This window comes from Puntigrus tetrazona, chromosome 10, assembly GCF_018831695.1.
Source record: "Puntigrus tetrazona isolate hp1 chromosome 10, ASM1883169v1, whole genome shotgun sequence".
NCBI classification, from domain to species: Eukaryota; Metazoa; Chordata; class Actinopteri; order Cypriniformes; family Cyprinidae; genus Puntigrus; species Puntigrus tetrazona.
This window is the reverse complement of record NC_056708.1, coordinates 9,864,000-9,885,269: the sequence shown is the minus strand read 5'-3', so window position 1 is coordinate 9,885,269 and position 21,270 is coordinate 9,864,000. Positions and strand designations below refer to the sequence as shown.

The 21,270-nt window shown below is 35.5% G+C and overlaps 1 protein-coding gene across 1 annotated transcript; it reads left to right on the top strand.

The window, feature by feature from the left end:
- The first annotated feature begins 222 nt into the window (after positions 1-222).
- On the top strand, positions 223-19,650 carry postna (periostin, osteoblast specific factor a). The gene is made up of 26 exons (XM_043250834.1): positions 223-357; positions 1,063-1,161; positions 5,037-5,101; positions 5,528-5,685; positions 5,889-6,053; positions 6,886-7,032; positions 7,146-7,287; positions 9,595-9,807; positions 9,946-10,080; positions 10,402-10,550; positions 10,779-10,915; positions 11,207-11,337; positions 11,428-11,558; positions 12,765-12,867; positions 13,067-13,134; positions 13,260-13,305; positions 13,428-13,460; positions 15,538-16,131; positions 16,721-16,786; positions 16,991-17,083; positions 18,067-18,126; positions 18,214-18,273; positions 18,357-18,413; positions 18,607-18,693; positions 18,765-18,806; positions 19,019-19,650. Exons 1-26 carry the CDS (start codon positions 239-241, stop codon positions 19,069-19,071), a joined length of 3,153 nt encoding a protein of 1,050 aa, XP_043106769.1. The 5' UTR covers positions 223-238; the 3' UTR covers positions 19,072-19,650.
- The last annotated feature ends 1,620 nt before the right edge of the window (positions 19,651-21,270 follow it).

Below are 21,270 nucleotides of genomic sequence, written 5' to 3'. Positions count from 1 at the left end.
TCATTCTGTCTCTGTAAAAGTAGAAGGTCCTTCTTAGGCGTGCAGGGTTCTCATGGAGGGGGCGGATCCATAGGAAGCAGGTTGATTCTCTCTGTGTATTAATCTCCGTCAGTGTGTCATTGTGTGTGTTTGAGATAGAAAGAGAAGGGGAGGGCTGCTATAAAGGCCGGTTCCCTGCCGCTCGCTCCCATTCCTTCTGTTTTTTTCAGTGGGTTTGATCTGCAGGGGATACTCCAGTATGATACTCCAGTTTACGGCCACCTTTACCATCCTGGCGCTGTCTTCCCTGGACCAGGTGGAGTCTTCAGCATATGACAAGATAGTCACACACAGTCGCATCAGGGCTAAGAATGAAGGGTAAGGTTGACTGCTTTAAAGGTTCACCTTTGTTTTTTCTTTAAACAAAGAAAGTTTACAATACATTAAATGATTCTGCACCATTACTTTAATTTGCTTTAATTTGTATAAAAATGTGTGAAATTAGAACTAAATTCTGATCTTTCTTTCAGATTATGTAGCTATGTAATATTTTCAGCAGAAAACGGGGTGAAATTGCAAAATTAGATTAAATTGTATTAAATAAAAAAGTTTTTTTACTTATAAGTCTCAAACTCCCACTGTATTTCATATTTCTTATTTTTATTTTATAAACAGTATATATCTGTTCAGTTAAGTTTTATATATGTAAATAAAAACGAAACAAAAATAAAGTGCATGTATTGTAATTACTAATTATTTCTAATATATATATATATATATATATATATATATATATATATATATATATATATATATATATATATATGTATCATGAACATAACAATGATAAATATTTAAATCTTTTTTATTTTCTTTATTTATTAACCATATTTTTAAGACATAAATGGACTTAAAGGCAATTTTCACTTTGTTTAGTCAGCTGTTTAAAGCAATTTGTCAGAACTTCTATATAATCACCTGCCTAACTGAACACCCTGCGTCTGTCATGCACGCGGTTATCAATCACTGCCAGAGGGATTTTTGTAATGCATGTGCTCCCTCTGCTCTCTTGTTTTTTTCTAGGCCCAATGTGTGTGCTTTACAGCAGGTCATGGGGACCAAGAAAAAGTACTTCAGCACATGCAGGAACTGGTATAACAAATCCATCTGTGGCAAAAAGGCGTAAGTTATCAATTGCTTTTCACTCTGACCCTCTCTGCTTCCGCCGGGTTTTCGCCCATGGTCTTATTAGTGTCAGGGGTCACTGAAACACAGCAGCTATAATTCTGCAAATGACGGTGGGTCATACCGATGATGGATTGCTTTGGTTAGGCTTGTTCAGTGCTGTAGGGTGGTTCAGGGAAAGTGAATGAAGCTGAAGAAATCCAAGCTGTTTTGTACTCTTCATACAGATCAGTTTTGTTCTTTTTTTTTTAAGTAGTAATGATTCAAGACAGTTTGGGATTTTTGCCTATACAAGCCGGCCCAGAGCATAAATACTCCCTAGAGCAATATGATTTATGATACAAAAACATATTAGACTTTGGAGCTCTTCTCCCAGCTCGCAGCAGGATGAAACAACAGTTGTCAGCCGAGTGCATCTTACTGTACTTGTTTATGGCAGATAAACCGCAGCTCATGTGTGCTGACTATGACATGTTTATTGTCGCTCCACTGGCTTCTCGCTCTGTTTTCTTCACAAGTGCCACGCTAAATTACTGCATGTTCGCCGAGAGGATGATGTAAGCGTGTTTCTGGGCTCTGTGAGACTGTGATGGAGGCCTGGGGGACTGGTGACTAGTAATTGGCAGGCAAAACTTTTCAACCTCAACTCAGCCTTTCCACTGGCAGAGATCTGTGGAGTGTGATAGAAGAGAAAAACCTCTGGCCTCAGGAAATGTCTGTTCGGTTGTGTTTTTTTTTTTTGTCATACTTTTTTTGATCTTAGGTATCTCCATATGTTAGTTTTCCATGTTTTAAGAGAACATTCCAGACGTAATAGTTTGCATACTGTACAAATTGTGTTTTCTTTTCCCTTTACCCTAACACTACCCTTAAACCTACCCCTCACACAAAACACTTTTTCTTAAATACATAAAGTGATTCTGAAAGTTGTTTTTCTCATGGGACCAAGTATTCATGTAGGGAATACTTAGTACAATAGTTTGTAAAGTCTCTTATGTTTGTCAAGGCTGCATTTATTTAAATAGTAATATTGAAGCATTAAAAATGTAAAAAAAAAAAAAGCTGTTGTCTATTTTAATATGTTTTAAAATGCCATTTATCTTGGTGAAGTGTAAAAAAAAATTCAGTGAAATTGTGAATTCTTTAGTGTCATTCTAATATGCTGATTTAGTTGTGATCAGTTATTGGTGTGTAATAATTAATAATCAATCTTACTATCTATGTTGACATTAGTTTTTGCTTCTTAAACAGTTTTTTAAAAACTTGAAATAGAACAAATTGTAATATTAAAAATGTTTGTCACTTTTAATGAATTTAATGCTTCCTAGCTAAATAAAAGTATTCATTTATTTAATATATTTTATTTTCTTGCATTATTTTTGTTACCACATGTTTCTGTATGGCAGAGTGTTACAGTTTCTACATATAAAGCAGCAAAAAGGTTTTCAAAAAAAAAAAAAAAAGCATATACATTTTTAAAGCATTTCATAAAAATAATGTTATATATTTGATCCAATGTAATACATTCTTATATTTTACATGCAGTTTAATTGTACAAATAACTATCCCTTTTGCAGCCACTACGTGTGTAGGACAATTGTATGGGCGTTATCTCAGTGTGTGTGTGTGTGTGTGTGTGTGTGTGTGTGTGTGTGTGTGTGTGTGTGTTTAATCGTGCAGCAGCATGTCCGGGAACCTAAAACAATGATTCTTCTTCATACCTGTAGTCTTACATACAGACATTGAGTTGGATGAGAGAAGCCAAATAAAATATACATGTTTTCTATTTATAGAAATTAAATATAAAGATTTTAATTATTTTCTAACTGTTGCCCCTAGTTTAGCCTTCTCATGAGAAACATATACAGAATTACAAAGAGTCTCCTGCGAACTTTAATCATGCTCCTGTGAGATTTATGGTACAGCTCAATTGTCATCCTTTTTCTCACCTGCAGTGTTGTTTTCTCCTGGATTTCTTCCAGCATATATGGCTGCAGCCCCTCTGGTCACTGTAGGAAACATATGAAAGCAATTTTGAATGAGTCTACTGGGAGGTCAATAATAAAAGCACTAAATAGCCCTGCCTGGCGTCTCCCCCCGGTTCCCCCTGACTAAACTCTGGACAGCAGAAGGTCTGGAGCTGCCCAGCCTGCTGTCTCTCTCCCCTGGCCGCATTGGAGAAAATTTGAGTCAGGCTTTTCTCAGGGGTCCCGCTGGCTTCCCTTTCCCTCCCTTCACCGACACTGGGAACATTGTTCAGTGTCAGGGGATGAACTCCTCCACAGCTGCAATGTCTGTGCCTCCAGACGCTATCGTGATGATAAAAAAGAGAAATAGAGCAATTGAATCTGTGCAGTGTCAGGTGCGTGCTTCAAACCGTATCGCTGTCTGACAAACAGCAGGCCTACATGGCATGATAATTCTCCAAGCCACAAAAACCAGTGAGGAACGACATTAGTCATGGGAGAATTTTATTCACGCCATCTGCAAGCAGCTGTTAGAAAGCTTTCTTAGTGCATTAGAACAGCTTTTAGGCTACTAGCCAACATTCACATGACTGTGTTTACTCTTAATAAATATCTAAAATGATCCTAAACTAGATTTAAATGTAAATACAATAAAATTGTTTACACAAATTAAGATATTTAGCATGCAAAGGAGATTTTGTTTTCTTTACTAGCCTTTTCCCACATACTAAATTTTTGAAAGTTTTACCGTGCTTAATTTCTTACTTGACATTTCCCTTCAATATCTCCAGACATCGCTGAGATTAAATGAAGTGCAAATTGAGAATTTTGAAAGTGTCTGGCTTACTTTTTAAATCTAATTGATTTTTTTTTTTCAATGAGGAAAAGAATCCAAACCTTTCTCCTTTGAAGTGTCTGGAGATATCTCTCCTTGGCTCATATTTGCCAAAAGCTGAATAAGAATTTACACTTGAAAGAGATTTTATTGATAATATTAGATGCCTGCTACTTTCTCATTTGTATCAGATTTAACGGGAATCATCTAAAGCAACGTTGATACTTGCGTGAAATGTAACTGAGACCACCCGAGCCACCTTTTGAGCAATAAAATTTTCCTCCAAGAACAACCTGAACGTTCACGATGTGTTCAATAAACAGCTGGAACACTTCAATTTTTTCCCCCACTGCATGCCAGATACTCTATATAGATACCAGTTGAAATTACTGCTAAAAATAAACATCAATCATACTGTCAAAACAGCCCAGAGGCAAGTGACCTCACACGTACACTTTCCCTGTCAGGGCTGGCTCAGATTTAGGTTGTGTCCCTCTTATGTTGTCAAATTTTTTAGGATTTGCCGATGAGGTAACACTGTGGAACCTGAGGTTTAGTTTTACTGTCAACATACCAAGGAGAAACCATCTTTGTGCAATTGTAAATACTTTATTTTTTGGTTGATGAAAGTTCACAAAGAGGGTATTTTCAAATATTTTGTAATTTATTCAAGTTTTTAATTTAACGAAGGTGGATGATGTAAATGTTTTGCACATTTACATGTATTGACTCCAGAAGTTTGTGAATCAGTTCAGTATTTAAAAACTGCAACAACGTTACAGAAAAAAACACTAAATCAATAACAAACCCAGATAAAAGTCCAGATGGTTGAGCAAACATGTTTTATACGAAAAGGCACATCTGAATACATTTTCAAAATTAACAAGACATGCTTAAATAATTTATCAGGTGAGTTTTCAGGAATTCATATGAACAAAATGGCAGTTCCTTACGTTTAAAACAACGGAACAAATTTAGTAGACATTTTTTACATTCAGCTACCGAAGATAGTAATCATCTTAGCAACGTCATTGATGTTTATAATTTCTAACATGAATCTTTCTATGCAGGATGATTTTATATGAGTGCTGTCCGGGTTATATGAAGTTAGAAGGAAAGCGTGGGTGCCCTGCAGGTCAGTATTCATTTATTTGTTTCATCAACAGAAATATATGGTTTTTAGTCTGAATGGTTATCATGCATGCAATATTTTTTTTCCACACAGCATAATTTTTCAGGTGTGAACATGTCTGTGGTGCACATGACAAAGGTTAATAAAGTCATTTTAATTGCTAAGCACCAACAATTATCACATGTTGGATTTAAGTTTAAGGTCATGCTTAGATTAAATGTCAGGTTATTCATTGGCTATGAGTTCAGTGAAGGAGGACATTAGCTTTTGTTCTCTAAACAAAATCCAGACCCAGCTGGCTGTACTTATACATGAGGTTAATGAGCCACATCCAGTCCTGAACATAGATTCGAGGTTTACGTTATTCTAAACTGCGCATAAGATTCTATATTAAACTCTATATCCTTAAAATTTTGCTCCACCTCCCAGTGGCTCCTATTGACTCTGTGTTTGGCACCCTGGATCTGGTGAACGCCAAGATCACCCAACGATACTCTGATCAATCCAAACTGAGGGAAGAACTCGAGGGAGCGGGATCTTACACAATGTTTGCACCCAGTGATGATGCCTGGGAAGAGTTAGATCCTGTGAGTCGAATACCCACGCCACGTTTGACTTCATTCGAGCCGCGGTATTTGCATGCTATGTTTAAATCGGTGATCAAATGTGCGTGTTATTAAGAAGTGAAGCATTGACTGGAACTTATTAAAAAGAAATAAATTGGGGATATGCCGTCATGCTGCCTTTTTTTCTAAGAGCTGACATTTTAGCTTTGTTTCTCTGTTTCCAGACATCGAAAGCTGCCTTGGTCAGCAGTGGAAACGCTGAGCTTAACAATGCACTCCATTATCACATGGTCAACAAGCGTCTTCTCACCAAAGACCTGAAGAATGATATGATCCTAGAGTCCATGTATAACAAACAAGGCCTCTATATCAATCACTACTCAAATGGAGTATGTTTCTTTTATTCAAATTCATTGTGTATATGAAAGCATTTTAATAATTAGATATTGTTGTAGTATTTATAAATGTTTTGATTTAGTTTAGATATTTTCCATTTTAATTAAATTTAATTTTTAGTTTTAGTCATTTTGTTTTGTGTTTGTCATTTTTTAAAAGTTTTTTTTATTATTATTAATATATAATTAATATACTTCAGCTAATTTATTTTTATTTCAGTTTGTTTTTGTTGTAGTAATTATATTAGTGCAGATTTACCTTTTCATTTTTATTTTATTTTATTAATTTTTAAAATACTGTTTGCACCTACACTTCTTAAAACCACTTCACTGATTTGTTCAATTATGTTTCATATACATTTTTAGATTTTTCTCATTGTGATGGATGATTAAGGGAATTTTGGCTATATTTATATTTATATTTATATTTATATTTATATTTATACAATATCTCTGAATATACTTCAGAGATATTTTAACCCTAAAAATTTCTTGGGGTGCTTTGTGTCCAACGAGTATTTGAGAAAACATTTATTTCATCATTATGTTTCCCCCCAGTTTAAATTCCTATTATCTAATGAAAGGTTAAATTTTTGTGATTTTTTTTAAAAATAAAAGATTTAAAGGATTAATGATGCAGATTCATTTTCACAGCCTTTTTTTGTTCATATTTACCAAGGGTGCCAATATTTTTGTCCATTATTTACCCACCATCATGTCTTTCCAATTCTGTAAGACTTTCTTCTCTCTGCGAAGCACAAAATATTTGAAGAAATTATTCAAACTAGTTTTAAAGTTGCTAAACTGTTTTTCAACAATTTCGCAGGTTGTCACTGTGAACTGTGCCAGGATCATTCACGGTAACCAGGTGGCGACTAATGGAGTCGTGCATGTCATTGATCGGGTCATCAGCGCTGTAAGCTCAACGATCAAGGAAGTGATCGAGTCCAACAATGACCTGGCTTCACTGAACGTATGTGTTTTTGTAAACAAATATGATACAAGCTTTCTGAACTTTCCTCAGCAGAGGCTTATTATTTCAGAGAGCAATCTTGGAAAACATTTTGTTTGTGATGTCTTTTATAGACGGTTGCTTCGAGATCGGGTCTCCAGGATCAACTGGCAGAACCCGGACCCTACACACTTTTTGCTCCAACCAACAAGGCCTTTGATAATCTAGATAATGAAGTCTTTGAGAGACTTATGAGTGACACCACAGTACTTCAAGGTAATCACAGAACGCAAGCACGGTACAAATATTTCAACATTGATATTAATCCTGTTTCTTGAGCAGCAAATCAGCATATTGGAAGAATTATATGACACTGAAAACTGGAGTAATGATTCAGCTTTGCCATCACAGCAATGTAGTGCATTTCTAAATTCAAATAGAAAGCAGTTATTTCATATTGCAATGATATTTCACTGTTTTACTCAGATAAATGCAGCCTTGGTGTGGTTAGCATAGAACATTCAAAAACATTCAACGACTGAGCACAAACTTTTGAACGTGCGCACAAAACATGCACATAATGAATAATCACCTTCAAAGATTTGAAAGACTAGCAGCACCGTGTTTTAAGTAAACTGCACAAATGCAGTCCAATCCAAGCACATTCTCAGACGGCGGGCAAACAGCGGATCTGGCCGCAGCCACACGAAGATCCAAAACCAAGTTTGGTCAAGACCTCTAAAGCTTCTTGATGGGAAATGCTTAGATGCTGAATAATCTGATACTTGTTATTTTGTGGTCAGACAATCAAAGTCTTTTAACAGGCAAAACCTGTTTTCCCCATTAAAATGAGAAGATAGTCTAGTTAAAAATGTAATCTGTGCGACCTGTTAGATGACTGAGAATATCACTATAGAAAAAGCGTTAAAAGAAAATAATGTCGAGTCCTATATTCAAAAGCAAAGACTAGCTTTGAAGTAAACATTCAGTTCTTCTGAGGCCAGTTATCTTAAAAGTAAATGCTGTGTGAAAAACGCAAATCATTAGAGCAGATCAGGCATCGGGGTTCTGGTTTAAAGGCCTACGGCACACCACCTGATTTCCTTGTGTATTTTGTCTACTTAAATTAAATTTTTTTAGCATGCCTCATTTTAGGCTAGAAGGGAAAGACCACACAGATTTATAAAGTCAGCATTACATCACTTCTGGCTCTAACAGGAGTTTTGGTCCTGTCCAAATGGCTCACTGGTCCTGCGGTCTCGTGGGCTTTGCTCACAATGTGTACATGATGTCCATTCCAGTGGTTCTCAGCCTTTTTGACTCCAAGACCCAACAGTCCAAGACAGTAATCAATAAGGCCAGGGTATTTGTGGTACTTCTGCTGTAATGACAAAACTTATTTCCAAACTTTAGGAGTGGCAATATCTTAATAATGAAATTAATTCCCAAAAAGTTCATGTTGTACTTGCTGAGATTACAGGATACAGTTTTGTCGTTTAATATTTTTTTTTACTCACAAAAATAACTTCTAATAATATATTTTAGAGCGTGATAAAATTGTATAGAATTTTTTATTGAAAATGTATTAATTTCCATAGCTTTATCATGGTTTTAAAATTTATAATAAGCACAGCTGAGTAACATTTCAACTGCTTTAAATTAGTATGTTAAAATGACTTCATTTATATAAATGATTTACTGAAATTAATAATTATAATAAAAAATGGTGCACTTGAATTTAAGAAGAATTGGACATTTTAAAAAAGAGATGCATTTAAGATGTTTTATAAATCATTTACTAAAATTCCAGAAACTGTCGTGTTCAAAAATAAGATCATCATATGCACATCTATGTTGATAATAATATCAATTAAAAGGACAGTGAACTGAAAAGTGAAAATTCTGTCTGTAATTACTCACCATCATGTCGTTCCAAACCCATTGTCGTTCATCTTTGGAACACAAATTAAAAGCATTCTGACCCTGCATAAACAACTTACATGTTCAAGGCCCAGAAAGGTAGTAAGGACATTCTTAAATGTGACATCATTGGTTCAACTGTAATGTTATGAAGTTACAGATTTTTGAGGATAAAGAAAGCAAAAATAACGACTATTCAACAATTTTGTCTCAGTCTTTAACACACGTTCACAAGAGTACCTTAATTCGTGCCACAGCTGACTGTTACCCAATAGCCCATGTGCTAGTGTAGATGAATAGGGCCTGTCTTGAGAAGGCTGTTTTGGTTTGGCAAAGCACTTAAAGTTGTCAGAAAGTACATACATGTACAGCTTAAACAGATGCAGGAAATTGGCAAAATAAGCTCAGATGCTGGAAAAGTGATATCACAGCTGATGTAAGAGACTCAGCTCTCCACTACATTGCCTCCGCACAGGAAGAACTGGGCGGGTGTCCCACTGGACAACTTGAGCTCCTGTGTTTTTAATTCTCTCTAGTGGTCTATATGTTGATGCTTACTGGACTGTGGCGATAAAGACATCTCAACAGTTCAGGTCAGCACACTGCTTATCTTTCAATCTGTCACTTAACCGTTCTCCATCTCTCTTAATGTTTCTTTTTAAGCCCTTTTGAAGTACCACCTCCTGAACACAGTGCAGTGCTCTGAGGCCATTATGGCTGGCTCCGTCTATGGGACTCTTGAGGGCAGTAATATTGAGATCGGATGTGATGGCGAGAGCCTTACGGTCAACGGTATCAAGATGGTGCTGAAGAAGGACATTGTCACCAGCAATGGGGTCATTCATCTGATTGACCAGGTGCTCATGCCTGACTCAGGTATCCACTGGGCTCAGCCTGACTTTATTTTTACATCCTTATTGCATACATTTGTATATATTAAAATTTGAAAATTTATTGTCACTGATATAACATCTAAATGGTTAAAAGTTGTTATAAGTGTGTCTGATATTGCAGCCAAGCAGGTGATGGAGCTTATAGGCAAATCTCAGAGCGTCTTCAGTGACATGGTGTCTGAGCTCGGTCTGTCTGCCGCTATGCAGCCTGAGACTGAGTATACTATTCTTGCCCCAATGAATGGAGCCTTCTCTGGTGAGTTAACCTAATGAATCTATGAGCAGGACATTTTTGCTGAGATAACTGTGAGCGCTCACCAGGAGTCTGTTTTCATTTTTCTTTTGGAGGAGACCTGAATAAACTAATGAGAAATGTTGAAAATGTTAGTTTCTTTCTTTCCTTTTTTTATATTTGTACTGTATATGCTAAGTTATTATATAAAAACACTCACTCACACACACACACAAACGCACACAGATAGATAGCATAAGGCTGTAAAAAATATATATTATCTGTATCTTCAAATGAAATCTTAAAATGCTACAATAACTTAAAGTGTCTCCACCTGTCATACAGATGAGGTCATGTCCATGGATCAGCGTCTCCTGAAGATTATTCTGGAAAACCACATTGTGAAACTCAAAGTCTCTCTAAGCGACCTCTACAGCGGCCAGCTTCTCGAAACCCTGGGAGGAAAACTGCTCAGAGTCTTTATTTATCGCACGGTGAGAGAGAAATAAATTAGTGAAAGACTGAGGACCTGCAAACAATTATTGTGTAAACTCCATGAGTGAAAACGAGCACTTTTTAAATGTTTACTGAGCAGGCAGTAAAATTTTATGCTTTTGTTTATTTTCTTCAAGCTTCCCTTGTCTAACTATATTGTTTTTCAATACCATGCAAAGTGTCCAAGTCACAGCTATCATTCTCCTTTTCATGCGTGTGTGTTTTAGGCCGTGTGTATTGAGAACGCATGTATGGTCAGAGGCAGCAGAGAGGGCAGTAACGGAGTCCTTCATCTCATGCGATCACTGATCCAGCCTCCCGAGACGACCATCTACGAGCTGCTCTTGAAAGACGGACGCTTCAAGTGAGATTATCGTCACGACTTATTATGATTAATGTTATTAACGGTTTATTAAAACATCCAAAATAATATTACTTTAACTTTTATATACTACAAGCATAAATAATTTCAACCTGTACCTCTGTATGCTGATATAGACATGCATTGCGGAGGTTGAGAAGTCAAATATCTGTGGACTATTGCTAAAAGTTAATGCTCATGTTGGAAATATGACTAAAAACTAAAAACTGCTCCAAGATAGTTTATGCCATGAGACCAGGTAGAATAATTTATAGACTGTCTGAATCATTCCAGGATCTTCCTGTCTCTGATGGAGAGCGCCGGACTGACAGATCTACTGAGGCAGGAGGGATCGTACACTCTCTTTGCTCCTGTAGATGCTGCCTTTGGCACCCTGACAGAGGAAGACATCACTCTTCTGAAAAGTAAACCTATCATTCTCTATTTTTATAGACGATGTGAACTTTGATAGGTCTGTTTCCTCACAGTGACATTATGACTATTCTGTCATCTAGGCGACACCAATGCCCTCAGGGCGATCCTGCTCTACCACTTTAGCAATGGCGTCTTTATTAACGGAGGCTTGGAGGGTGGAGTGACTAATCTTCTCAAGACCATTCAGGGCAACAACCTTCACGTCCTCTCTGTAAGTACACCGGGATTGTTGTTTTAAGATACAATCTTTTATGGGTCTGATTTTTGAGGCACTAACAATCTGATTAATAAGTGAAGATGTAGAAATTTCCTCAAATGTCGGCTTTATCCCGTCAGCGATTATGATTAAGACGTCTCATAATTAGCTTATCCACGTCATAATAAAACTAATAAAAAAGAATGACTTTTAAATTCGAGCCAATACTAATATTTTGGTAGCACAAGAGAGGAAGGACCTGACATGCTGTTATCGTCAGACAATGCAATTAGACGCAGCACAAATTTCCTGTGTCTGTTTTCAAAAAATTCCATGAACCAAGTCCAGACCGTTCACGTAAATCCTACCAGGAAACATACCAGCAGGTTAACACTGAGGATGAAACTGCTTTGATTATATAAAAAAAACATACATCTCATCATAATTAGAATGAAAAATGTTTCTCTTTTTGTGTTTGTGTATCGCTGAAGGTCTGTGACATAGGCCCTTTTTGAGTGTGTGTTTGGAGGAATTCTTTCACTGGTAAGGTCATAAAGTCCAGAGAGTTTACTGCATGAATCAAACAGCTCAAATCTCAGAAACTCCATTACCCGTAACTCCCTCTAAAAGCCAGAACAATAGGTCTCCTAATGTCCAGACACTTCCTTCGCTGAAAACGGATAACAGCACTGCAAATGTGAACGCACTTTATATACAGATATCTCACAGAGCCAAAACAAGGAAATTACCTCTCAAAAAGAAGTCCTCTTGGATTAAACTTTCAAAGGGTCTTACAAGATTATCCCACTTACGCTTGAATAAATCTTTCAGAACAGCTTTTGTCATTTACTTATTTGTATTTATTATTTTTCTATACATTTTAATTCTGTATATATTATGTTTATATAATGTATATATTGCGGATATTTATGCATAAATATCGATCAGATTTTTTGTGATTAAGTGCATTGAAATTAAATGTTTGTGTTATTTATATATTAATGTGTTTTTTTTAAAACATATACATTATCTTAAATATATAAATTGTACTTATATAATAAATATATACGTATAAGCATTTGTTATGTATGTAAATAAAAACTTTATTATAGAAGCAATTAATTGCAATTAACTAATTATATTAAATCATTTGTTTAATTGCTGGTAAATTGCATACAAAAAAGAATTTAATGATTAATTACCATCTTCTTTCATTCTAAGGTTAACAACTCCATCAATGTAAATTCAGTGGAGGTTCCAGATTTTGATCTTATGGCATCGAATGGAGTGGTTCATGTAGTGAAGACCATATTATATCCTCAAGGTGAATTATTAACAGCAACGAACCATCACTATATGTGAATATATGTTCAAAATGTCATATTTTGAAGGGACGTCTCAAAATCAATTGTATAGATGGTGTTCAATGTTTTTTTTTTTTTTATTCTTATATAACCCTACAGTTCCTGAGCCATAATACACAATCCCTAGAGCTTAATAAAGAATTTTACTGCATTTCACAGATCTGCCAGTTGGCCGTGAAGATATATTGATTCTGCTGAGGAGACTCATCAAATACATGCAGCTGAAGGTACGGCAGCACACATCATATCTGAACACTGACTCACATTATATAACAGATTCAACACAGTCCAGTTCATCACCGAACAAACAAACATACCAGTTTTATTTTTTTTTGCTTTGGTTTGTGTGTAGTTTGTATCTGGATACACCTATCGTGAAATTCCACTAACATTCATCAGTAAGTTCAGCTTCATCCCTCATTTCTCTTTTTATGTTCCACATAACATAATATCATTATCAATGGCATATGGATTACACTGGACATGATTTAATTAATGAATATTGTGTTTCGCCTTGCAGAGAGGACTATAACCACACACGTCATTGATAAAGGTACATTAATGCTTTATTTTATTTTAATATTTCATTTTAGACCTCGAAATGCCAATTCTTCTCATCCATTTCCTCCTTTTCTACATCCATAAGCGTTTATTCAGTTTAATTCCAACAACGAACTCCTCAGGCTTGCCTTTCTCTGCCAGCCCATTATTCCCAGCAGCACTTTTAGGTAGCCTATTTGTAAAATTGTGTATTTACCCAATCATTATCCAATACAACAAGCCTGAACCTTGTCTCAGCTGCATTTCAAGAAAACCGATTCTTCATAGAGCCCCAGAGGAGAGCAAGCACATGTTATTCTGTTGGCTGGAACAGCACTGGCATCTCCTCTGGCAGTCGCTGGACAGATACAGCCGATAAAGAGCCATTAGAGACAGAGAGGGAGAGGATTTTGCCTCAGACCATGGCAGGAGACTTATGTGAATGTCAAAGTTCAGGACAGTAAAATTGAAACAGAATTTACGTAAATTGATGTTATTGGAAACTTGGCTTAGATTTAAGAAGGTAAAAAGTGATTAAAGTTTAGGTAATGGCAGTGTTTTTGAGAGTTAAGACTTAAAACGGAGCTTTGGATTTCAGAATGCAGTAGCAGGCATTCGCTGGTTACCTTTCATCAAATTAAACTCCCACAATTTTGTAGAGCTACTATGTGTAGACTAATTGTCAGAGGCCAAGATTGGTTCATCCAGTACTTTAAATTTATAGTATATAGAATATCAATATACTGACAACGGCTAAAATTGTAAATCCTTTAATGTAACTTTTACAATCATAGGTCTTTATAAATCGAATCTAGAATTGCCAGAAGCTTTGCGAGGGTACGCCGTAAGAGACCCAGTTTCATAGCGGGACTATTATTTATTAGAAAATGATAGACAAAGTTTTTCCATGAAAGATCTTTTTATTTGACAAAGTTAGTTCTAAATAAAATACAGATGGTACTAATGAAAGTCAAGTCATTTGGAGTCTTTGTACTGCTGAATTTAATAAGTCGATTTCACAGTGTAACATTCACATGTGTCATTCATTTAATGATCTGTGTGTCACAATGGTTCCAATCTGTCTTTGAAACCACACAGAGTACAATCAATATCATGTCAAAGTAAAACGTTTGGGGACTTTTTTTAAAAAAAAATAAAGCTTCATCTTCAGTACCTCTTAAAAAACAACAACAATGACATTAATAATGTTAGAAAAGGTTATGAAGGCTGCTCTTTTTAACTTTATATATCCAATGACAATGACTGTTTCCACAAAAATATTAAGAATCACAACTGTTTTAATTCTTAGCATTATCATCAACTATTAACTAAAAAAATGGATTTAATCACAAATGTTTTTTTTTTATAATCACATTTGGGTTATAGCCTGTAATGTAGTTTTTTTGCACAGTTTTTGCTGTCTTTATTTAACAGTATGTGTCCTTGCATGTGCATAAAGCTATCTGAGAAAGTACAGGAAATGTAAGGTAATTACATGGGGTAGGGTTCGGTTTAGGGGTAATTTCAAGGTTAGTACATAGTTATTACCTAGTTACTGAAATCATTAAATAAGTACATAGTATGAGTAAAAGTTTATTCACACCGTTTGAATTCTATCATAAAAAACAAAGTACCATTTGAGCTGAGCCTGCAATCAAAGAACTTAGAATCCTGATCCGCGGCCAGTTCTTCCATGTGCACTATGTCTTAGCTCATCTTTGGCAGAATATACAAATTTATGTTTTATGAATCCAGCAGTAGCACGAAACGTGACCCCCGTTGCAGTGTCTAGAAAGAAAGACGGGTCTGGTGTTCATTAACAGCCCTGACAGCGCCAGAGATTATTAATGATTGGCTTAGACAAAGATTCTCATCTTTGATCATTTACTTGTGATTTATATCAGTAAAAGCAGCAAGGAGAAATGGCACAATGGTTTCAAAACCATTGGAAACAAAACTAACTTGAATTTAATCAGTACCTGAAAAGACAGTCATACTTTATGCAAAGAAAAAATAATTGGTACTGAGCAGATTTTTAGGAAAAATCAGTCTTGACGTGCCACCTGATGGGATCTCTACCTTTCCTTCAGGTTCCAAGGTCAAGGTAGTGATTGATGAACCAAACGTCACCAAAGTTACACGAGTAATCAAAGGAGATTCAATCGTCACAAAAGTTACACAAGAATCAAGCATGACTGAAGTGACACAAGTAAGTGAAGAAGATCCGAGCATCACCAAGGTTAGACAGGTGATTGAAAAAGATCCCAGCGTCACCAAGGTTACGCGAGTGATTGAAGAAGATCCCAGCATCACCAAAGTTAGACGGGTGATTGAAGAAGATCCCAGCGTCACCAAAGTTACGCGAGTGATTGAAGAAGATCCCAGCATCACCAAAGTTAGACGGGTGATTGAAGAAGATCCCAGCGTCACCAAAGTTACGCGAGTGATTGAGGAAAATCCCAGCGTCACCAAAGTTACGCGAGTGATTGAGGAAAATCCCAGCGTCACCAAAGTGACGCGAGTGATTGAAGAAGATCCAAGCGTCAGAATTACACAAGTGACTAACAGAGATCCAAGCATCACTATAGTTAAAGGAGCGGTTGGAGGAGAGCAAAGCATCACCAAAATTAAACAAGTTAAGGAAGGAAGCCCATCCATTACAAAGGTCACAAGGCTCATTGAAAGTATGTCCAAACCTGATGTTTTTTTTCTTCATTGTGACAGATTTTTAGATATTTAGCATTAGATCACTTCCTCAACAATGGATCTTCTACATGTAAATGGGTGCCATCAGAATGAGCCTCAAAACTGTTTTGTGATAAAAAACATCACATGTAATCCACAATACTCCAGTCCATTATTTCACATTGTGTTAAGCGCTGCATGTTTGAAAACAAATTCATCATTAAATCTCTACATAATATTGCTTTTTTGTCTGAATCAGGAGAGAAGTATGCACAGAAATATCCACCATAACAGGTAATAACAGTTCATAACAGGTAATAATAGTTCATTTTTATGATGGATTTGTTTCTTGCAATCACACAGCTTTCACTTCACAACATATTAATTTAACTGGAGTCATGTGGATTACTTGAGGATTATTGTGCTGTTTTTTGGCACCCATTCACTGGAGAGGATTCATTGGTGAGCAAGTGATTTTTTTAAATGCTGGATGAACTATATGTTTTAAGTAACAAGGTTATTTTAAAATAACAAACCTCTGTTTTTTAATAACCCATTTTTTGTTTGTTTTTTGCCTTTATTACTCAGCTCACAGTGCCTCATCTGATGGTGAAATTGATGCTGAGGGAGAAATCAAGAGAATCGTGGGTGAAGGTGATTAAATATAAAATTGAACAGCTTTATTTGGTTACATGTTGTATAATATACATCATTCGGATTAGAAAGAGACACTCAGTATGTTCAAGTACGTTCTCATTTGAAATAGTTTATCAGATAAGTTTGTTTCAGAATGGCTGTAGTTTTTGATATTTTGTCTGATAAAACATAACTAAAACATTGTGTATATATGTGTTGTAGATGTAACCAAGTTGCAGACGTTTCAGAGTGGCGACGTACGCATGTTTGGGGAGGAAGATATCAAACAAATCACTGATGCAATCACTCAGGGAGGTTAGTCCACGAGAGATTTGTATGAGTCATAGTAGACATATTAATAATAATTGGCTATATTTAAGCCTCAGTGTTGCTGAAATGATAAAAGTTGCCCTTTCTCTGCACATTAACTGCATCCTAGACTCTTTTTAGTTTTATTTTAATGTAACTGATATTTTTTTAATTTTAAATTCATTTTAATTTAGTTTACGTTTAAGACATTTTAAGACCAGTTTAAGCTCATGCTTTTCTATTTTAGTTTAGACTTTTCAATTCATTTGTAGTTTATTTTGTCTTTATTTCAGTTAATGGTAAAACATTTTCAATCGTATACAATTTGTGTATGCATCAAACTCATTGACACTTACATTTACGCTTGAAAAAAGCGACTGTTCTTAAATCTTCCCCTTGAGCACAAATTTTTCAGATATATCTTTCTCTCCTGCCAAACAATTTTACTCATAATCCTTGGCATGTGCAATGATCATGTTCTTTCCCGTATTGGTTTTTTTTTTTATGCCACTGATTCAAACATTAATGTGATTTATGATTTTGAAGGGCTTTGGGATCTGTAGAACTCTTTTGTAGCTTCCTAAAGAGCTTGACATTTTTATTGAGAGCAGCTGTGAACGCGGTGATTCGTTCTCGTTTAGTATTGTTTAATGTTTGTTTGTCTGTCTAATTTTATGCCCATGGATTACAATCTGCAGTTACGTAACAGAATAAAACCCTGTTGGTTTTCCCATGGCTCATACACATGGCTCTACTCCAGATGTTCTTGATTTACCTTCATACTCTATGGTTTTGATTCATTTTTGGCAAGATCGCACTTATGATTCAGCTAAATGAAAGAGTCACTCTTAGAACCTTTAAGCAGTACAGCTAAACTGAGATTACGGCTTTTGTTATTGACTATTACTCACTGATTTGGCTCGTGGTTGGTTCGACTTTCTCTCAGAGGTTTGTTCATCCATTGTTCCCATGTCTCCTTGTTCTCAAAGGTGGACCAGGGATCACCACCATAACTAGAGTAATCAAACCAGGGGTCAAGGTTGTTGAAAGTAAGGCCTAATAAAGCGAATTACACTATGATGTGAGTTAAGTTCTGCTCAGATGTTTGTGTCACTGACGTCTGTTTTTGCTTGAAGCTGAACCAGGGCTCACCACGTTTACACGAGTAATTAAGAAAGACCCTCAGATCATTAAAGGTGAGACACAATACATCAAAAAGGGGTAAGATGCAGTTTCAATTGTCAAACCAAATAAAATCTTTTTGTATCTAAATGTGCAGCAGGTGGACAAACCACTGTTACCAGAGTAGTTCAACCAGAACCGAAGATAATTGAAGGTAAGAAATGATTTTTTATGAAGTTTTTATGCCCAAAATATTTATTTTATTTTCTTTGAGTCTGCGTGTGTTCTATTATTTCTAGTGACTGGTTTCAGTTACATTCATTTTAATGATAAAAATATACATTTGATTTAATAACAATTATATATAATATGCATACATGCTGAATTATTTAATTTTTTTCTTTTAGGACCAGATTTTTCAAAGATTGTATCTTTCAAGGACAGTCCAGACCTCCTTGAATCAGAATCGGAGAGAATCACCAGAATCATCAAGGGTTAGTGATTTCACAATAATATGAGGATGGATCTAATTCCCGAGGTTTAACTGAATTATTTTACTTCTCAGAGGGCCGTTCTAAAAAACGAGCCGCCATCAGACAACCACAAGGTATGTGTTTCAGCTCATTAACATCTGTTGTCTTTAAGTCATTAAGTCTTTTTTACATGAATTAAGACTCAGTAGACATTTTAGCATAGCATCTTTTTGTTCTAATAACCAATTTTACCATAATCCAGACCTTCAAACGAACCATTAATGAGATGGAGAACAACTAGAACTGCTTTGTTTATATGTGTGTGTTTGTGAACTCTAAAACGCAGGATCAAGACGGAGAGTGAGACTAGCCAGGCATCACTCCAGACCCAGACAGTGAGATGAATGAGGTTCGCTCTACCTGAAGATCCAGCTAAAGTGAAAGACAGTGTTGTGGAACAGTGTGTTTGTCCTGCAAATACGCTGTTACTTCAAACCGCATTGAATGTTTACACATTACAAACCAATGCAGTAATATCTTGGATCTGTGTGGCACGCACCCCACTTCAACTTAGATAAGGGGTACGTGAAATGGTGGTGGTTCTAAAGAGAGACATTGGTCGTTTTTGTTTGTTTTTTTTAAGCTGTTTATATTGTTTCTTTAAATATATATATACTGTATGAGCCTGTCATTGAGCTTGTCGTGCACATGATATTTTGTGGTGCTCGCATTCAGAGACATGAATGCATTTTTATCTGTAAGGATCAGCAAAGCTTTGGCTGTTGAGTTTCCTTTAAATTATGCAGCTTGTAACTTTCCATCTGTTTCTAATTTTCTGTTAATTTTGAATCTACAATTTTCCATTTCTTCTTTTTCAATAGAGTTTTTTAGTAATAGAAATTCAAATCGTCACATTGGAACAAACCTCAACAGGGTAAAAAAAAAAAAATACAAATAAAATATTTTCTGTTTATAGCATCTCTACTTGTGATTTTTTTTTATCTCCAAAAAGCTGGCCTGTCTGTTTTTCTTTTTTTTTTATCTGTAGTACAGCAGTTGAACCATATAGTACTGAACAACAGCATGAACTGTGACTTTTAGGATCATCATTAGCGATCATTCGCATCATATACTTCATGAATATGATGGCAGTGACTGCTAATGATGAGCTTAATGATAATAGTCATCACCGACCATTTGTATCCAAGTACAAAGTCATTTTTGAAGTGACTGATTCTTAGTCTCCACACGTTCTGCTGTCAATTTGCTATTCATCCTGACTTTAGTAGGAGTTAACAACATTAATCCCTTTATGTTCTTGTCTCTAGATAAATAGCATGTCAAAAATGACATGAAGTGAATGCAAAAACAAACAGTGTAGAGTTAGAGAAACATGTACGTTGACATTGGGGATTATGTAGCAGCATGCATGCCTTTACATAAAGACATATGGATGTCTTTACGTCTGAAAGAAGTAAAGCTTTGCACCATAACATATACAATCCAAAGCCCCAGACTTCACTGGGAGGATAACCTTGTCAAGTCTGGTGAATTGTTTTAGACAGTATATACACCCTTTAAACTAAATGTGACACACTATCATCCAGTTTAAAGCTGTTTAATTATTTGCTAAAGGGAAAGATGTTAAAAATTCAATGAATACTGAGTACTGAAAAAATAAACATTTCTTTTGCTTTTCTGTACGAGAAAACGTTGAATGCATTTTATTTCTAGTGTCTCAGTATCATAATTTTATGTTAAAGCTGAAATGGAAAATTAATTATTATCACTATTATTAACTTAAAAAAGACAAAAACACATTAAAATTAAATCAACATATTTACAAAAAATTATACATATTGTAATGATACTAAACACTAATTTAATTAAAGCAATTAATCCCCGTTCTCATACATTTTGCAATCATCCAGTGGACCTTTTCATCCTACAGCAATATCAGTGAAGTGAAGTAGACATCTGTGAGTAATGATCATCAGTGTGACTTTAATCAACTTATGTAACATATGCACTTATGTACTTACATATGTTATATATTTATGTCATGGAAAAAAATATAGAAAACAATATCTTGGATTTAAAGACACGCATATAGCCGGTTTCAGTTTCTAATAAAAAAATTCATATAGAAACATTTTTGTTACTAAAATCTAATCGATCTGCTTTAGAAGACATGTGTTAACCCCCCGGAGGTGTATACATTAGTTTTACGATGTATATATACAATTCATGGAGCTTCAAAATAATGGCCACTATCCAAAAGCATTTCAAAGTTTAGAAGAGCCAGGATACATTTTTAAATGTGTGTTCGCTTGAAACAAAAAAGTCATATACACTTAGGATGGCTTGGGAGCGAGTAATTTATTGGCTTATTCTCATTTTTGGGTGAACTGTTCCTTTAAGACACATTTTAGGCTTAATATTGTATGCACAATATTCCTCCGAATAAAGTTCAATAAGTCTCAAGCCATATGTCAGTAAATATGTCAACAGATATTGAAATATAATTAGCATTAAATAATACTGCTTTTTTTTAAGGATACATTGCGTTTGCCATTTCTGTTATTTAATTACTGATTC